This window comes from Oncorhynchus gorbuscha, linkage group LG19, assembly GCF_021184085.1.
Source record: "Oncorhynchus gorbuscha isolate QuinsamMale2020 ecotype Even-year linkage group LG19, OgorEven_v1.0, whole genome shotgun sequence".
Lineage (NCBI taxonomy): Eukaryota > Metazoa > Chordata > Actinopteri > Salmoniformes > Salmonidae > Oncorhynchus > Oncorhynchus gorbuscha.
This window is the reverse complement of record NC_060191.1, coordinates 59,307,437-59,324,447: the sequence shown is the minus strand read 5'-3', so window position 1 is coordinate 59,324,447 and position 17,011 is coordinate 59,307,437. Positions and strand designations below refer to the sequence as shown.

General features: G+C 44.5%; 1 protein-coding gene across 1 annotated transcript in view; it reads right to left on the bottom strand.

Annotated features, from left to right (window-relative positions):
- LOC124005662 (chloride channel protein 2-like) overlaps nt 1-17,011 on the bottom strand; it is a 78,666-nt gene that overhangs the window by 7,728 nt on the left and 53,927 nt on the right. Inside the window, exons 13-20 of the mRNA XM_046315106.1 lie at nt 10,868-10,937; nt 10,623-10,733; nt 8,617-8,830; nt 6,628-6,761; nt 5,704-5,900; nt 2,474-2,591; nt 2,111-2,181; nt 489-527 (exon numbers count right to left, since the gene is read on the bottom strand). Of these exons, the coding sequence (XP_046171062.1) occupies nt 489-527; nt 2,111-2,181; nt 2,474-2,591; nt 5,704-5,900; nt 6,628-6,761; nt 8,617-8,830; nt 10,623-10,733; nt 10,868-10,937 (954 nt within the window). The remainder of the gene's footprint in view (nt 1-488; nt 528-2,110; nt 2,182-2,473; nt 2,592-5,703; nt 5,901-6,627; nt 6,762-8,616; nt 8,831-10,622; nt 10,734-10,867; nt 10,938-17,011) is intronic.

Here is a 17,011-nt window from a genome sequence, read left to right as displayed (position 1 = left end):
ACCTATATGGGCTTCTGCATATCTAAACGCTAATAGTTGAGCAAATATGAGAGTGATGTGCATAATAAGCATGGTAGCAGTTGAAACGGAAACGTGAGATAAAATAAATTATAGATTATGGAATGCAGTGAAAAAATCTCAGAATATTTCAATTGAGGTACCATTCCTAATACCAACCAAATCACTTTGCAAACCCCATCGCTAATTTAAATTCCTACCCAATCATCAACCCTAACCTCAATCCAAACACCACTTCCTTTAAGCCTAGGTGGTTTCCTCTTTTATGTGGCTACACAGTGTCTGGCTGTGGTCCCTGGTGCAGAGATAATAGATGCCCATAGAGATTCCAGCTTTGATAAGGCTATTCATACACAGTGACTAATTATTCCCCTGATAACCAGTAAATACACTGTAGCGTAGACAGACAGCACTGACACATCCTGAGAGAAAAGGGAGAAAGAGGGAGAGAAAGTGTTGTAGGGTCTCACCTCTCTGATGGTCATGTCATCATCCACATCGAAGTCATCCTGAGAGGAGAGGGACAGGAAACAGATCAACACACTTACACTGCAAACACACACCAAGCGATAAATGGTTCAAGGATTTATTTCTATAATCTAGCTATATGATGAATGGATGCTTTTATGATATGGATGTGTCATACATGTAGTCAATGGATATGAAATAAAATCAATGTTTAATGACATAAAACCTTGAACTATTTCATTTCCAGATTGCTGTTCTCTTGACTATTTATGAATAACACAATTACCATTTTATATTTTGTCGGGGGGGTACATACAAAGTGTTATGTTGTATATGTTGTAATCATCATTCTTAATTCAGAATTGGGCAGTTGTTTCATTGATGGACATGAATGGCTGCTTGAGCGTAGCAGCGTTGGTAATTAGACAGTGTATCATGGTTTATGGTGTCATTTTCCAGATACTTCAAATAATTCCTCCTCTCATGCATTATGGGTTCCTTGGTGGTTGTAAGTGTAATTGCTTTGCCATTGGACAGGAGGATAAGAACTGCCCGTCTTACCAACAGGATGTTCTTCTGATTTCTGTTGTCCTCCATAGATAGGCATGCATGGAACCCCCCCACCCTTCCCTCCATCTTCAGTATGACATATGATTTTATGCCAAGTTAATGAATGACTATAGAAGATGAAAAGGGGAGAAGTTTGGTTCTGTGGAGGGGCGGGCCCCGGGGCGGGCCCACCCACAAACCAGGACAAGGTCACTGATTCGACGCCTCTAATGACATGGCTGATGATAGACAGCGTAGCAGCATGCTTTGGTTGAACTGCGACGTCCCTTAAGTTACCCGCAGCTTAAACACACCACCCTGACCATGGAAAGACCACGTTTGGACCACATAGACACAGTTTGTAGTCTTTTGGGGTTTAGGGTGTCATTGCTAGAGAGGCGGTTGAGTTCTCCATGACCACTACTGACTTCTTGACCAATCAGTTTGCATTCTGACGATGAGGTCAGAGTTAAAACTACCTAACAGCCAATCAGAAGAGGAGGACTATGTGTCAGAGGTCAGTAAGAGTTCACAGACAGGGAGGAGGGCATTCAACACATTTGTCTCGATGGCACAGATCCGCAAGGCTCAGCTCGGCACAGATCAAAGTCCACAGGCATGGATTAGCCCTGCAGCGGATGGCGAATGGTTGATTGGATGGCTGACCAGTTGCTGGGCAGTTTCCTTGGGCATTCCCAGCGTTCTTACCACAACGGATATCCTGATGCGCTTGGGTGGCCTCCTTAACTCAGCAGACGCAGAGCTCGATGCAGTTCCCTTTATGTTGATGTTGACATTGTTGTTCTTCCAGCGGCCAAAGACAAGAACAACATTAATACAATATCTCTGCCATGCTGGGCAAATGCACCCCCAACTCTGAAGCTCCCCCAACTCTGTATAAAATAGAGTCATGCCTAACCTAAGTGGAGATGTGGAGGCTTGAGTTGGAGGCGTAACTCAGAGAGATTGAACAGGAAGTGATTATGTATCGGAGAGTGATTGACCGTGAACTTCTAGAAGAGGGAGAGTTTGTAAAGGAGGTAGGAGTGTGTGTGTTTTCTGACAGGTGTCTCACCTCCAGGCCTTCTATATCAGGTCTGACACGGAATAGGTTCCTTAAGGTGCTGCCTGAGTGGTCCTGTGGACCTGAGAAAGGGAGAGAGAGAGAGAGACTATTGAAGAAGCTCTACGTAATTCAAAAAGTACTTAGTTGTTTAATAATTCGCAAAAGTCTAAGCAGTTGAGGGGGGTTCTAAACTGACTTATGGAATTGTTTTAAGATGGTCATACTATTGATCAATTAGCTATTTGATTTAGAATTTTAGGACCCTTTCAGGATAAAAAATAAATTAAATACAATTATTTGAGAGACATGGAAGGAGAGATAGAGACCATTGATGTTGGTAATACAAGTTCCTCTGTATGTGTTTGCTCTTACTTGTGGGCATGGGTATCTCAGTAGGGCAGTCCACCACAGAGGGTCTCTTCAGGGCCGGCTTCAGTGGCTTCGTGGAGGGGGTAGGGGTGGAACTGAGGGAAGTCTCCTCTGTGGAGATCTACACACACACACACACACACACACACACACACACACACACACACACACACACACACACACACACACACACACACACACACACACACACACACACACACACACACACACACACACACACACACACACACACACACACACACACACACACACACACACACACACACACACACGTTAGTATTCATGAGTTGCATGTTTCATCACAATATTGTTTTGAACATTTGTTTGGGACTGAGCATTCTACTCAATGCATTGTCAATGAGCGCTAACGAAGATTTCCTCAGAAGTGCATTCCAGTGGCTTGGAAATACTATGACATTCAAAAGGAGGAAAATAATTAGTAGGAAAACATTTTGTCATCATTTTGATGTCGCCAGATTAACTGAGAAGCCACCGGATTGTAGCTAGCTAACGTTAGCATTGCTATCTATTTTTTGATTAACTTAGCAAGCTAATGACAACATTGCCATCTGTCTAAAGTAAATTTGACGGCATGATAATGCTGATAAAGTTGTTTCCTACTAAATATTTGATTACTTTAGCAATGTCAGCATATTTTTAGGCACCATAGTGTAATTTTGAAATAGTAGTTAGCCTCTGTCCAGAATGACTGGGCGGCAGAGGACGGCTGAAGAACGTTCATAACAATGGCATGACGCGACCAATTCACGATGGTGCAACCTATGAATACACGCTGAATACATATAATCAATAGTACAGTTCATGCTGTACCTGTTGCCTAAATAAAGGAAACACTTGAGTAAATGGGGGATGCAAAGTATATTGAAAGAAGGTGCTTCCACACAGGTGTGGTTTCTGGGTTAATTAAGCAGTTAACATCCCATCGTGCTTATGGTCATACATAAAAATTCCCAATTGCCCATTATTTTGACTACAATGACTAGAAGAGATCTCAGTGACTTTGATAGAGGTCTCAAAGTAGCATAGGGGGTTTAAAGGGTGTGTGTGTGTGTGTGTGTGTGTGTGTGTGTGTGTGTGTGTGTGTGTGTGTGTGTGTGTGTGTGTGTGTGTGTGTGTGTGTGTGTGTGTGTGTGTGTGTGTGTGTGTGTGTGTGTGTGTGTGTGTGTGTGTGTGTCTGTGCATCTCAGGCACCAGATCTCAACACAATTGAACAGTTATGTGAGATTCTGGAGCGGCGCTCTGTCTGTTTCTCTCTCTCTCTCTCCTGTTTGTTTCTTTCTCTCTCTCTCTCTGTCTGTTTCTCGTTCTTTGCCTGTCTCTCTCTCTTGTTTGTTTCTTTCTCTCTCTATCTCTGTCTGTTTCTCTTGTTTGTTTCTTTCTCTCTGTCTGTCTCTCTCTCTTTCTTGTTTGTTTCTCTCTATCTCTGTCTGTTTCTCGTTCTCTGTCTGTCTCTCTCTCTCTCTTGTTTGTTTCTTTCTCTCTCTGTCTGTTTCTCGTTCTCTGTCTGTCTCTCTCTCTTGTTTGTTTGTTTCTCTCTCTCTCTGTCTGTTTCTCGTTCTCTGTCTGTCTGTCTCTTCTCTTGTTTGTTTCTTTCTCTCTGTCTGTTTCTCGTTCTCTGTCTGTCTCTCTCTCTCTTGTTTGTTTCTCTCTATCTGTCTGTTTCTCGTCCACTGACTGTCCCTCTCTCCTGTTTGTTTCTTTCTCTCTCTCTCTCTGTCTGTTTCTCGTTCTCTGTCTGTCTCTCTCTCTCTTGTTTGTTTCTCTCTATCTGTCTGTTTCTCGTCCACTGACTGTCCTCTCTCTCTGTTTGTTTCTTTTCTTCTCTCTCTCTGTCTGTTTCTCGTTCTCTGTCTGTCTCTCTCTCTCTTGTTTGTTTCTCTCTATCTGTCTGTTTCTCGTCCACTGACTGTCCCTCTCTCTCTTGTTTGTTTGTTTCTCTCTCTCTCTGTCTGTTTCTCGTTCTCTGTCTGTCTCTCTCTCTCTTGTTTGTTTGTTTCTCTCTCTCTCTGTCTGTTTCTCGTTCTCTGTCTCTCTCTCTCTCTTGTTTGTTTCTCTCTATCTGTCTGTTTCTCGTCCACTGACTGTCCCTCTCTCTCTTGTTTGTTTCTTTCTCTCTCTATCTCTGTCTGTTTCTCGTTCTCTGTCTGTCTGTCCCTCTCTCTCTTGTTTGTTTGTTTCTCTCTCTATCTCTGTCTGTTTCTCGTTCTCTGTCTGTCTGTCTCTCTCTCTCTTGTTTGTTTCTTTCTCTCTATCTCTGTCTGTTTCTAGTTCTCTGTCTGTTTCTTTCTATCTTTCTCTGTCTGTCTATCTTTCTCTCTCTCTCTCTCTCTCTCTCTCTCTCTCTGTCTCTGTCTAAATTCATTTCAATTGAAGGGGCTTTATTGGCATGGGAAACATATGTTAACACTGCCAAAGGAAGTGAAGTAGATAGTAAACATTACACTCATAGAAGTTCCAAAAGAATAAAGACATTACAAATGTGATATTATGTACATATACAGTGTTGTAACAATGTGCAAATGGTTAAAGTACAAAAGGGAAAATAAATCAACATAAATATGGTTTGTATTTACAATGGTGTTTGTTCTTCACTGGTTGCCAGTGGAAGTGCAGCTCAGTTTCCACCTCATTTAGTGGGCAGTGTGCACATAGCCTGTTTTCTCTTCAGAGCCAGGTCTGCCTACGGCGGCCTTTCTCAATTGCAAGGCTATCCTCACTGAGTCTGTACATAGTCAAAGCTTTCCATAAGTTTGGGTCAGTCACAGTGGTCAGGTATTCTGCCACTGTGTACTCTCTGTTTAGGGCCAAATAGCATTCTAGTTTGCTCTTTGTTAATTCTTTCCAATGTGTCAAGTAATTCTCTTTTTGTTTTCTCATGATTTGGTTGGGTCTAATTGTGTTGCTCTCCTGTGGGGTCTTTCTGTGTTTGTGAACAGAGCCCCAGGACTCTCTCTTTCCCTCTGTCTGTCTCTCTCTCCTGGCCTCTTACTGATGGGACAGTAACGGCTTGTTAAAACTCTTTATCTCACAGATACAACCTTTATCAACCATGAGATTAGAAAAATTTCATATCGTTTTATTTCCCCTTTCACTATGAAAAGTGCCTAGGTTCTCTTACCCTCCTTCACTGATCCAGGCTTCAAGACTGAGGGTAAGCACCACATCTTATACAGATGTATTTGTACTTTTACCTTATTGACCTGGAAGTGGACCTCCTGGTTGACCATGGTGGAGCCGTCCTCGTTGCCCGGGTGGGAGACCACCGACAGGCGCTTCTCAGCTGTGGCCCGGTCTCTCAGGTACTTCAGTCTCCGTGGCCGGCCTAGCTGTAGGGACAGGAGGGCCTGGATCTGGGCACGCTTAATAGAACCCAGCAGGATCATCGACTCTGGGGGAGGGGACGAGGGGGTAGAGGTGGAGAGGGAGAAAAAGTAAGGAGGGGGTGAAGAGAGGACAGAGATGATGGGCAGAGGAGAAGAAAAATGGTGGAAGAGAGGAGAAATGGAGAGAGAGGGGCCAGGATATTAGAGCGAGAGAGGGGGGGGGGCAGAGTGGGAAGATGGGATAGAAGAGAGGAGAAGAGGTATTTTAGAACAGTAGTTAATGTGCAGACTGCAGTGGACTCCTAACGAATCACAACAACATGGTGAGTGATGTAACTGAGAACAGCCAGGAGTCTGTGTGTGTGTGTGTGTGTGTGTGTGTGTGTGTGTGTGTGTGTGTGTGTGTGTGTGTGTGTGTGTGTGTGTGTGTGTGTGTGTGTGTGTGTGTGTGTGTGTGTGTGTGTGTGTGTGTGTGTGTGTGTGTGTGTGTGTGTGTACAACAGGGGGTACTACAGTACAGTGTATGAGGGGGTATGTTTGTTTGTTTGAAATAATTGCCTTTGTATGTGGAATTTTGTTATTATATCTTGGTTAAATGCCCCAGCTAATTGCTTTGGCATCGCTTCACAATTACAACAGACTTGGCATAAGAATACATAACTTGAATGTGTGTGTGGGGGAGCATTTATTTGACTGAAAATGTTCTGTAGTGTCTATAATGTGTATGTATGCGCATCTGCATCTGTAAAGTATTAGTGTGTATTTGTGTGTGTTTGTGGGCGTGTGTCTCACCACTGGACTCGAGCAGGGCTAGGGTATTGAGGTGTCCAGTCAGCAGTACATCATGCAGGTCTCTGTAGCAGCAGTTGAGGGTGATGTACATCACATCCCTGATCATGATGTCCTCCACATAAATATTATACTTCCTGAAGGACGATAGGAGAGAGGGATGACGAGAGGAGGAGTGGAAGAGAGGGGAGGGTATTAGCATCCATACAGTCAGTACAGTTTTCCATTGACTCAATGTCACAAAAGAAGAAATGTTCTAAAGATGGACAACACTTGTAACTGTTGAACAGGGGGGGGGTTATTTTGCCAAACTTTCTTTATTGTGAGAAATGATGGAATTTGTGTTTTTCTAATAAATTATGATTTCCAAATCATTTTGAAGGTACGCGGGGCGGGGCATGTTTTGTCATCAAGTAACTATAAAACTCCACATTTCATTCTAAAGGCATACTGCTAGCAAAATCTATTGTTCAACTATAAAAAATATTGTTTCTTTGCAGGACATGGATTGTTCTGACTCAAGAATGACTGAATTGCTTCACCTTGCTTTTCTGGTTGGCTGGCAAGTTTCACCATCCTATTATTTCAGATCTAGGCCTACAGGAGTGCAAGTTTCACCATCCTATTATTTCAGATCTAGGCCTACAGGAGTGCAAGTTTCACCATCCTATTATTTCAGATCTAGGCCTACAGGAGTGCAAGTTTCACCATCCTATTATTTCAGATCTAGGCCTACAGGAGTGCAAGTTTCACCATCCTATTATTTCAGATCTAGGCCTACAGGAGTGCATGTTTCACCATCCTATTATTTCAGATCTAGGCCTACAGGAGTGCAAGTTTCACCATCCTATTATTTCAGATCTAGGCCTACAGGAGTGCAAGTTTCACCATCCTATTATTTCAGATCTAGGCCTACAGGAGTGCAAGTTTCACCATCCTATTATTTCAGATCTAGGCCTACAGGAGTGCAAGTTTCACCATCCTATTATTTCAGATCTAGGCCTACAGGAGTGCAAGTTTCACCATCCTATTATTTCAGATCTAGGCCTACAGGAGTGCAAGTTTCACCATCCTATTATTTCAGATCTAGGCCTACAGGAGTGCAAGTTTCACCATCCTATTATTTCAGATCTAGGCCTACAGGAGTGCAAGTTTCGCCATCCTATTATTTCAGATCTAGGCCTACAGGAGTGCAAGTTTCGCCATCCTATTATTTCAGATCTAGGCCTACAGGAGTACAAGTTTCACCATCCTATTATTTCAGATCTAGGCCTACAGGAGTGCAAGTTTCACCATCCTATTATTTCAGATCTAGGCCTACAGGAGTGCAAGTTTCACCATCCTATTATTTCAGATCTAGGCCTACAGGAGTGCAAGTTTCGCCGTGGCAATATGTTGGACATGAGAATTATTAGAATATGGCAAATATTAGTAAATGAATGCATTCTATCCATGCTGGTGTTGGCGGACTACCTGAGACGTGGAACAGATAGGTGGGAGGGCATACAGGCAGTCACCAATTTATTTAACGCGCAGTTTGTCTAAATGGGTAACAGAAACACTTCAACCACTTCATTATTCAACACGAGGGTTTTGAGAAAAGCGTTAAGAAAATTGTACGTGTGACGTCCTCACGTCCAGCTGTTTTTTGAACAAAAGAGAGTTCAATGGAAATGCACTGTAGCAGGCAATTGTCACATCGATTTTCTATGCAAACTTTCTAAATGTCGACCAAAAATAATTGGACAAGTTAATGGAAACATAGCTTGTGAGTGATGACTGTTAGAAAATGGGAACAAAAGGTTAACCCTCAGGTAGCGTAGTGGTTCGAGTGATGGGCCAGTAACTTAAAGCTTGCTGTTTCAAATACCAGGGCTGACAATGTGAAAAAATCTGTTGATTTATCCTTGAGCAAGGCACTTAACCCTAATTTGCTCCAGGGGTGCTATTGATAGACTGATGGACAGATACAGTAGGTGTAGTCCTACATACTCGTGGTGTCCCCAGCCCAGTTCAGGGAGGTAGGGTAGTTTCTTGATCATGATGAGGGAGTCATATAGCGAGGGCTGGAGGGACTGGGCCACGGCGTTGGCCAGTATCACCGCTATCATCACCGGCAGGATGTGGCTGATCTGACCCGTCAGCTCAAACACAACAACTGCCGTCGACACTGTGTGAGTGACTGCTCCAGACAGGGCCGCCGCACCTGGGAGGAGAGGGGAGAGGAGGAGAAGAGAAGAACAGAGGAGAGTGGAGAGGAGGAGAAGAGAAGAACAGAGGAGAGGGGAGAGGAGGAGAAGAGAAGAACAGAGGAGAGGGGAGAGGAGGAGAAGAGAAGAACAGAGGAGAGGGGAGAGGAGGAGAAGAGAAGAACAGAGGAGAGTGGAGAGGAGGAGAAGAGAAGAACAGAGGAGAGGAGAGAGGAGGAGAAGAGAAGAACAGAGGAGAGGAGAGAAGAACAGAGGAGAGGAGAGAGGAGGAGAAGAGAAGAACAGAGGAGAGGAGAGAGGAGGAGAAGAGAAGAACAGAGGAGAGGAGAGAGGAGGAGAAGAGAAGAACAGAGGAGAGGAGAGAGGAGGAGAAGAGAAGAACAGAGGAGAGGAGAGAGGAGGAGAAGAGAAGAACAGAGGACAGGAGGGAATAGGTAAAAGTTACTGTACCCGTTAGTGTACATACAGGTTACTGTCCATTGACATGACTAAAGTAGTAAAAGCAATATTAGTGTAATCATACTTCTCTTCAACTCAACTCTATACTGAGCCTTCATCAATAATACTGGAGCAACAAAGTGAGGGAGGGAGGGATGAGAGGGGAGGGAAGGAGATGGTAGGTAGAGACAGGGGTTTGATTGAGATTACATTGTACCTCACATTTTTTAAATTTAAGAACCGTTATTGAAGCGAAAAAGAGATGAGTGGATAAAATGAGAAAAAAATAAGGAGTTGAGAGAGTGGGTGGGGGGGGGTGCAGAGGTAGAGGGGAGGGAGGTAAGGTTGATTATTCCTAACTTTATTAGGAGGGAGGAGAGAGGGCGTGAGAGAGCAAGAGAGCGAGAGTGAGAAAAAGGGAGAGAGAGCGACTGAGAGAAAGAAGAGAGAGAGAGAGGGCAAATCTAGCCATGCTGAGATGAATGAAGGCTCATCAGAGAGAGACAGAAAGCTGAGGTGAGTGAACATCTGCACCCATTAGACACAAACACAGATGACATCAACCCCAACACTGAACAACAGCATAATCAGCACACCAGTCAACAACAACGCTAACAGAATCACTCATAGCAACAACGTTAAAGGAAAATTCCACCCAAAAACGATCTTTTGGTATTTGTTGCATAAGTCAATTGTTGATATAGTCCCAAATAGTCCCAATAGTCAAAATACAGAAATCATCCACATATGATGCAATTTGATTTCTGTACTTTGAAAGTTACGTATCTTGAAAACTTGATTGCTGACAAGCAAAACATTTAGAACTATGTCAACAATTGACTAATGAAACAAATACAAAAATATTGTTTTTGGTGGAGTTTTCCTTTAAGATGCATCTTACCAAAGGGGACATCATATTGTTTTTGGTGGAGTTTTCCTTTAAGATGCATCTTACCAAAGGGGACATCATATTGTTTTTGGTGGAGTTTTCCTTTAAGATGCATCTTACCAGAGGGGACATCATATTGTTTTTGGTGGAGTTTTCCTTTAAGATGCATCTTACCAGAGGGGACATCATATTGTTTTTGGTGGAGTTTTCCTTTAAGATGCATCTTACCAGAGGGGACATCATATTGTTTTTGGTGGAGTTTTCCTTTAAGATGCATCTTACCAGAGGGGACATCATATTGTTTTTGTCTGTGACATAAAGGGCTTTCCTGCTTTATCTGTCTTTGCACCTAATTGTTACAATAATGGTGCCTAGTTGTGTCTAGTCTTAAATAGGTATTGATAATCTTGTCTATCTGTCCCAAACTTAGTCTTTGTGTGTATATTTCTACAGTAACTCACCTACGGCTGCGTACACTCCTGGCTCTATGGGGTAGATGGTGCCATCAGAGTGGACGCCATCAGGGAACCAGGTGGCCATGCTCTCCCCGACCAGACGGCCAAATGCTGCCCCTAGAACACACAAACACACACACATTGTTAATGAGAAAGTAACATATTTTTACACAGACACTCACAAGACTGAATAGCATATCCACAGGGTTAACATTATTGTTGAAACACACACATTCGCACACACCTCTTACCAATGACGAAGACAGGCATGAAGGCTCCACAGGGCACAGGCATGGTCATGGCCAGAGCAGACATCCAGAACTGAGACAGACAGACACAGGGAGTCACACAGGGAACAGTGTGGCATTTCAATTAGGGAACAGGACAATATTTAATTTAAAGATGCTACCAGAAGTTTTGGATACTTTTTTGATAGTTTTTCTGAAAGTAGCGCACATCCCGCAAAAGTGGTCCCCGAAAATCACGTACGGTGTCACATACAGTTGAAGTTTACATACACTTATGTTGGAGTCATTAAAACTTGTTTTTCAACCACTCCAAACCACTCCAAATTTCTAGTTAACAAACTATAGTTTTGTCAAGTCGGTTAGGACATGTACTTTCTTCTGATAGGCTAATTGACACAATTTGAGTCAATTGGAGGTGTACCTGTGGATGTATTTCAAGGTCTACCTTCAAACTCAGTGCCTCTTTGCTTGACATCATGGGAAAAATCAAAAGAAATCAACCAAGACCTCAGATTTTTTTTTGTAGACCTCCACAAGTCTGGTTCATCCTTGGAAGCAATTTCCAAACGTTCATCTGTACAAATAATAGTACGCAAGTATAAACACTATGGGACTACGCAGCCATCATACCACTCAGGAAGGAGACTCGTTCTCTCAGCTAGAGATGAACGTACTTTGTTGTGAAAAGTGCAAATCAATCCCAGAACAACAGCAAAGGACCCTGTGTAGATGCTGGAGGAAACCGGTACAGAAGTACCTATATCCACAGTAAAACGAGTCCTATATCGACATAACCTGAAAAGCCGCTCAGCAAAGAAGAAGCCACTGCTCCAAAACCACCATAAAAAAGCCAGGTTTGCAACTGCACATGGGGACAAAGATCATACTTTTTGGAGAAAGTCCTCTGGTCCTCTGGTCATCAGTCCTCTGGTCTGATGAAACAAAAATAGAACTGTTTGGCCATAATGACAATCATTATGTTTGGAGGAAAAAGGGGGATGCTTGCAAGCCGAAGAACACCATCCCAACCGTCAAGCACGGGGGTGGCAGCATCATATCGTGGGGGTGCTTTGCTGCAGGAGGGACTGGTGCACTTCACAAAATAGATGGCATCATGAGTTAGGAAAATTATGTGGATATATTGAATCAACATCTCAAGACATCAGTCAGGAAGTTAAAGCTTGGTTGCAAATGGGTCATCCAAATTGACAATGACCCAAGCATACCTCCAAAGTTGTGGCAAAATGGCTAACAACAACAAAGTCAAGGTATTAGAGTGGCCATCACAAAGCCCTGACCTCAATCCTATAGACAAATTGTGGGCAGAACTGAAAAAGCATGTGCGAGCAAGGAGGCCTACAAACCTGACTCAGTTAGACCAGCTCTGTCATGAGGAATGGACCAAAATTCACCCAACTTATTGTGGGAAGCTTGTGGAAGGCTACCCGAAACATTTGGCCCAAGTTAAACAATTTAAAGGCAATGCTACCAAATACTAATTGAGTGAATGTAAACTTCTGACATAAAAGCAATAAAAGCTGAAATAAATCATTCTCTCTACTATTATTCTGATATCTCACATTCTTAAAATAAAGTGGTGATCCTAACTGACCTAAGAGAGGGAATTTGTACTAGGATAAATGTCAGGAGTTGTGAAAAACTGAGTTTAAATGTATTCCAAGATGGCGTAGCAGTCGAACGTCTTGTCGTGTCGTGTCCCTTGCATATATCGTTTTTTATATTTTTGAATCATACTTTTCTTCGCATATCTTTTAAAACATTTTGTTAAACCTCAACTTCTAAATACTCTCCTGCAACCCGCCTCACCCAATGTAGCTATTTTCTTCTAAAGTACTTATATCTACTTTGGATCCGGAACCCCTCAACTGAAGCTAGCCAGCTAACTACCAGCTAGCTACCAGCTATCAGTCAGCAAACCATTGCTAGCGGTCTTCAGCTAACCGGTCATCAGCTAACCTTTAGCTCGGAAAGCTCTCGCCAGTTCGAACAACGCGACTCTAACCAGAGCATAACGGACCTATTATTTTTTATCCCCGGACTCCCACCGGATTCCCACCGCAAACGGAACATTTTCAGCTGGATTCTTCACAACTAGCTATCTAGCTAACCGCAACCCCGGATGATTACTCCTGGCTAGCGTTTCCACTCACTTAGCTTGAAGCTAGCCCGGCCAGAGCTCCTGTGCTACCACTAAAGCATACTCCTGGGCTACAATATCCAGACCCTCGACCGGTCTATCGATGTCACTGCATGAATAGGAAATAAACAGATTCACCCCATCGCGACGTCCTTGCTTGCTAATTCGGCCTGCTAACTGCTAGCTTGTTTAGCCCCGGTCCGCTAACTGCTACCTTGTTTAGCCCTGGCCTACTAACTGTTAGCTTGTTAGCACAGGCCTGCTAACCGTCTGAATCGCCGCGTCCCAAACACTCACTGGACCCAAATTTACTTTCTCTTTTCGATTTTTAATTTGTTTATACCTTCCGGTAACCTGCCTCATCCAATGTGATACGGAATTGCCATTATGTTTAATTTTTAGAACACACTCAAGAACCTCCAGAAGCTAACCAGCTAACTAGCTACAAGCTATTTAGTCATTGTTAGCCACTGCTAACTGTTTTTTAACCTGGATAACATTCGCCAGTCCAGCTTCTCTGCCCCATCCACCGCTGCCCCCCTGGACACTGATCACTTGGCTACATAGCTGATGCATGCTAGACTGTCCATTAATCACGGTACTCCATTCTGCTTGTTTATGTTTTATCTGTCGGCCCCAGCCGCACTCAGGCTCTGTGTGTAGTTAATCCGACCCTCCCTGCCTAGCCTACGCCATTTTACCTGCTGTTGTTGTGCTAGCTGATTAGCTGTTGTTGTCTCACCTACTGTTTTAGCTACTGTTTTAGCTAGCTCTCCCAATTCAACACCTGTGATTACTGTATGTCTCACTCAAATGTCAATATGCCTTGTATACTGTTGTTCAGGTTAGTTATCATTGTTTTAGTTTACAATGGAGCCCCTAGTTCCACTCTTCATACCCCTGATACCTCCTTTGTCCCACCTCCCACACATGCGGTGACCTCACCCATTACAACCAGCATGTCCAGAGATATAACCTCTCTCATCATCACCCAGTGCCTGGGTTTACCTCCACTGTACCCGCACCCCACCATACCCCTGTCTGCGCATTATGCCCTGAATATATTCTACCATACCCAGAAATATGCTCCTTTCATTCTCTGTCCCCAACGCTCTAGGCGACCAGTTTTGATAGCCTTTAGCCGCACCCTCATACTATTCCTCCTCTGTTCCGCGGGTGATGTGGAGGTAAACCCAGGCCCTGCATGTCTCCAGGCACCCTCATTTGTTGACTTCTGTGATCGAAAAAGCCTTGGTTTCATGCATGTCAACATCAGAAGCCTCCTCCCTAAGTTTGTTTTACTCACTGCTTTAGCACACTCTGCTAACCCTGATGTCCTTGCCGTGTCTGAATCCTGGCTCAGGAAGGCCACCAAAAATTCTAAGATTTCCATACCCAACTATAACATCTTCCGTCAAGATAGAACTGCCAAAGGGGGAGGAGTTGCAGTCTACTGCACAGATAGCCTGCAAAGTAATGTCATACTTTCCAGGTCCATGCCCAAACAGTTTGAACTACTAATCTTGAAAATTACTCTCTCCAGAAATAAGTCTCTCACTGTTGCCGCCTGCTACCGACCCCCTTCAGCACCCAGCTGTGCCCTGGACACCATTTGTGAATTGATTGCCCCCCATCTAGTTTCAGAGTTTGTTCTGTTAGGTGACCTAAACTGGGATATGCTTAACACCCCGGCAGTCCTACAATCTAAGCTAGATGCCCTCAATCTCACACAAATCATCAAGGAACCCACCAGGTACAACCCTAAATCTATAAACAAGGGCACCTTCATAGACGTCATCCTGACCAACTGGCCCTCCAAATACACCTCCGCTGTCTTCAACCAGGATCTCAGCGATCACTGCCTCATTGCCTGTATCCGCTACGGAGCCGCAGTCAAACGACCACCCCTCATCACTGTCAAACGCTCCCTAAAACACTTCTGTGAGCAGGCCTTTCTAATCGACCTGGCCCGGGTATCCTGGAAGGACATTGACCACATCCCGTCAGTTGAGGATGCCTGGTCATTCTTTAAAAGTAACTTCCTCACCATTTTAGATAAGCATGCTCCGTTCAAAAAATGCAGAACTAAGAACAGAACAGAACAGCACAAATACATCCTGTGGCGGACTGCAATAGCATCGAACAGTCCCCGCGATATGCAACTGTTCAGGGAAGTCAGGAACCAATACATGCAGTCAGTCAGGAAAGCTAAGGCCAGCTTCTTCAGGCAGAAGTTTGCATCCTGTAGCTACAACTCCAAAAAGTTCTGGGACAGTGTGAAGTCCATGGAGAACAAGAGCACCTCCTCCCAGCTGCCCATTGCACTGAGGCTAGGTAACACGGTCACCACCGATAATTCCATGATTATCGAAAACTTCAACAAGCATTTCTCAACGGCTGGCCATGCCTTCCGCCTGGCTACTCCAACCTCGGACAACAGCTCCGCCCCCCCGCAGCTACTCGCCCAAGCCTCTCCAGGTTCTCCTTTACCCAAATCCAGATAGCAGATGTTCTGAAAGAGCTGCAAAACCTGGACCCGTACAAATCAGCTGGGCTTGACAATCTGGACCCTTTATTTCTGAAACTATCCGCCACCATTGTCGCAACCCCTATTACCAGCCTGTTCAACCTCTCTTTCATATCGTCTGAGATCCCCAAGGACTGGAAAGCTGCCGCAGTCATCCCCCTCTTCAAAGGGGAGACACCCTGGACCCAAACTGTTACAGACCTATATCCATCCTGCCCTGCCTATCTAAGGTCTTCGAAAGCCAAGTCAGCAAACAGGTCACTGACCATCTCGAATCCCACCGTACCTTCTCCGCTGTGCAATCTGGTTTCCGAGCCGGTCACGGGTGCACCTCAGCCACGCTCAAGGTCCTAAACGATATCATAACCGCCATCGATAAAAGACAGTACTGTGCAGCCGTCTTCATCGACCTTGCCAAGGCTTTCAACTCGGTCAATCACCATACTCTTATCGACAGACTCAGTAGCCTCGGTTTTTCGGATGACTGCCTTGCCTGGTTCATCAATTACTTTGCAGACAGGGTTCAGTGTGTCAAATCGGAGGGCATGCTGTCCGGTCCTCTGGCAGTCTCTATGGGGGTGCCACAGGGTTCAATCCTCGGGCCGACTCTTTTTTCCGTATATATCAATGATGCTCTTGCTGCGGGCGATTCCCTCATCCACCTCTACGCAGACGACACCATTCTATATACTTCCGGCCTGTCCTTGGACACTGTGCTATCTAACCTCCAAACGAGCTTCAATGCCATACAACACTCCTTCCGTGGCCTCCAACTGCTCTTAAACGCTAGTAAAACCAAATGCATGCTTTTCAAACGTTCGCTGCCTGCACCCGCACGCCTGACCAGCATCACCACCCTGGATGGTTCCAACCTTGAATATGTGGACATCTATAAGTACCTAGGTGTCTGGCTAGACTGTAAACTCTCCTTCCAGACTCATATCAAACATCTCCAATCGAAAATCAAATCATGAGTCGGCTTTCTATTCCGCAACAAAGCCTCCTTCACTCACGCCGCCAAACTTACCCTAGTAAAACTGACTATCCTACCGATCCTCGACTTCGGCGATGTCATCTACAAAATTGCTTCCAACACTCTACTCAGCAAACTGGATGCAGTTTATCACAGTGCCATCCGTTTTGTCACTGATGCACCTTATACCACCCACCACTGCGACTTGTACGCTCTAGTCGGCTGGCCCTTGCTACATATTCGTCGCCAGACCCACTGGCTCCAGGTCATCTACAAGTCCATGCTCGGTAAAGCTCCGCCTTATCTCAGTTCACTGGTCACGATGGCAACACCCAGCAGGTGTATCTCACTGATCATCCCTAAAGCCAACACCTCATTCGGCCGCCTTTCGTTCCAGTACTCTGCTGCCTGTGACTGGAACGAATTGCAAAAATCGCTGAAGTTGGAGACTTTTATCTCCCTCACCAACTTCAAACATCTGCTATCTGA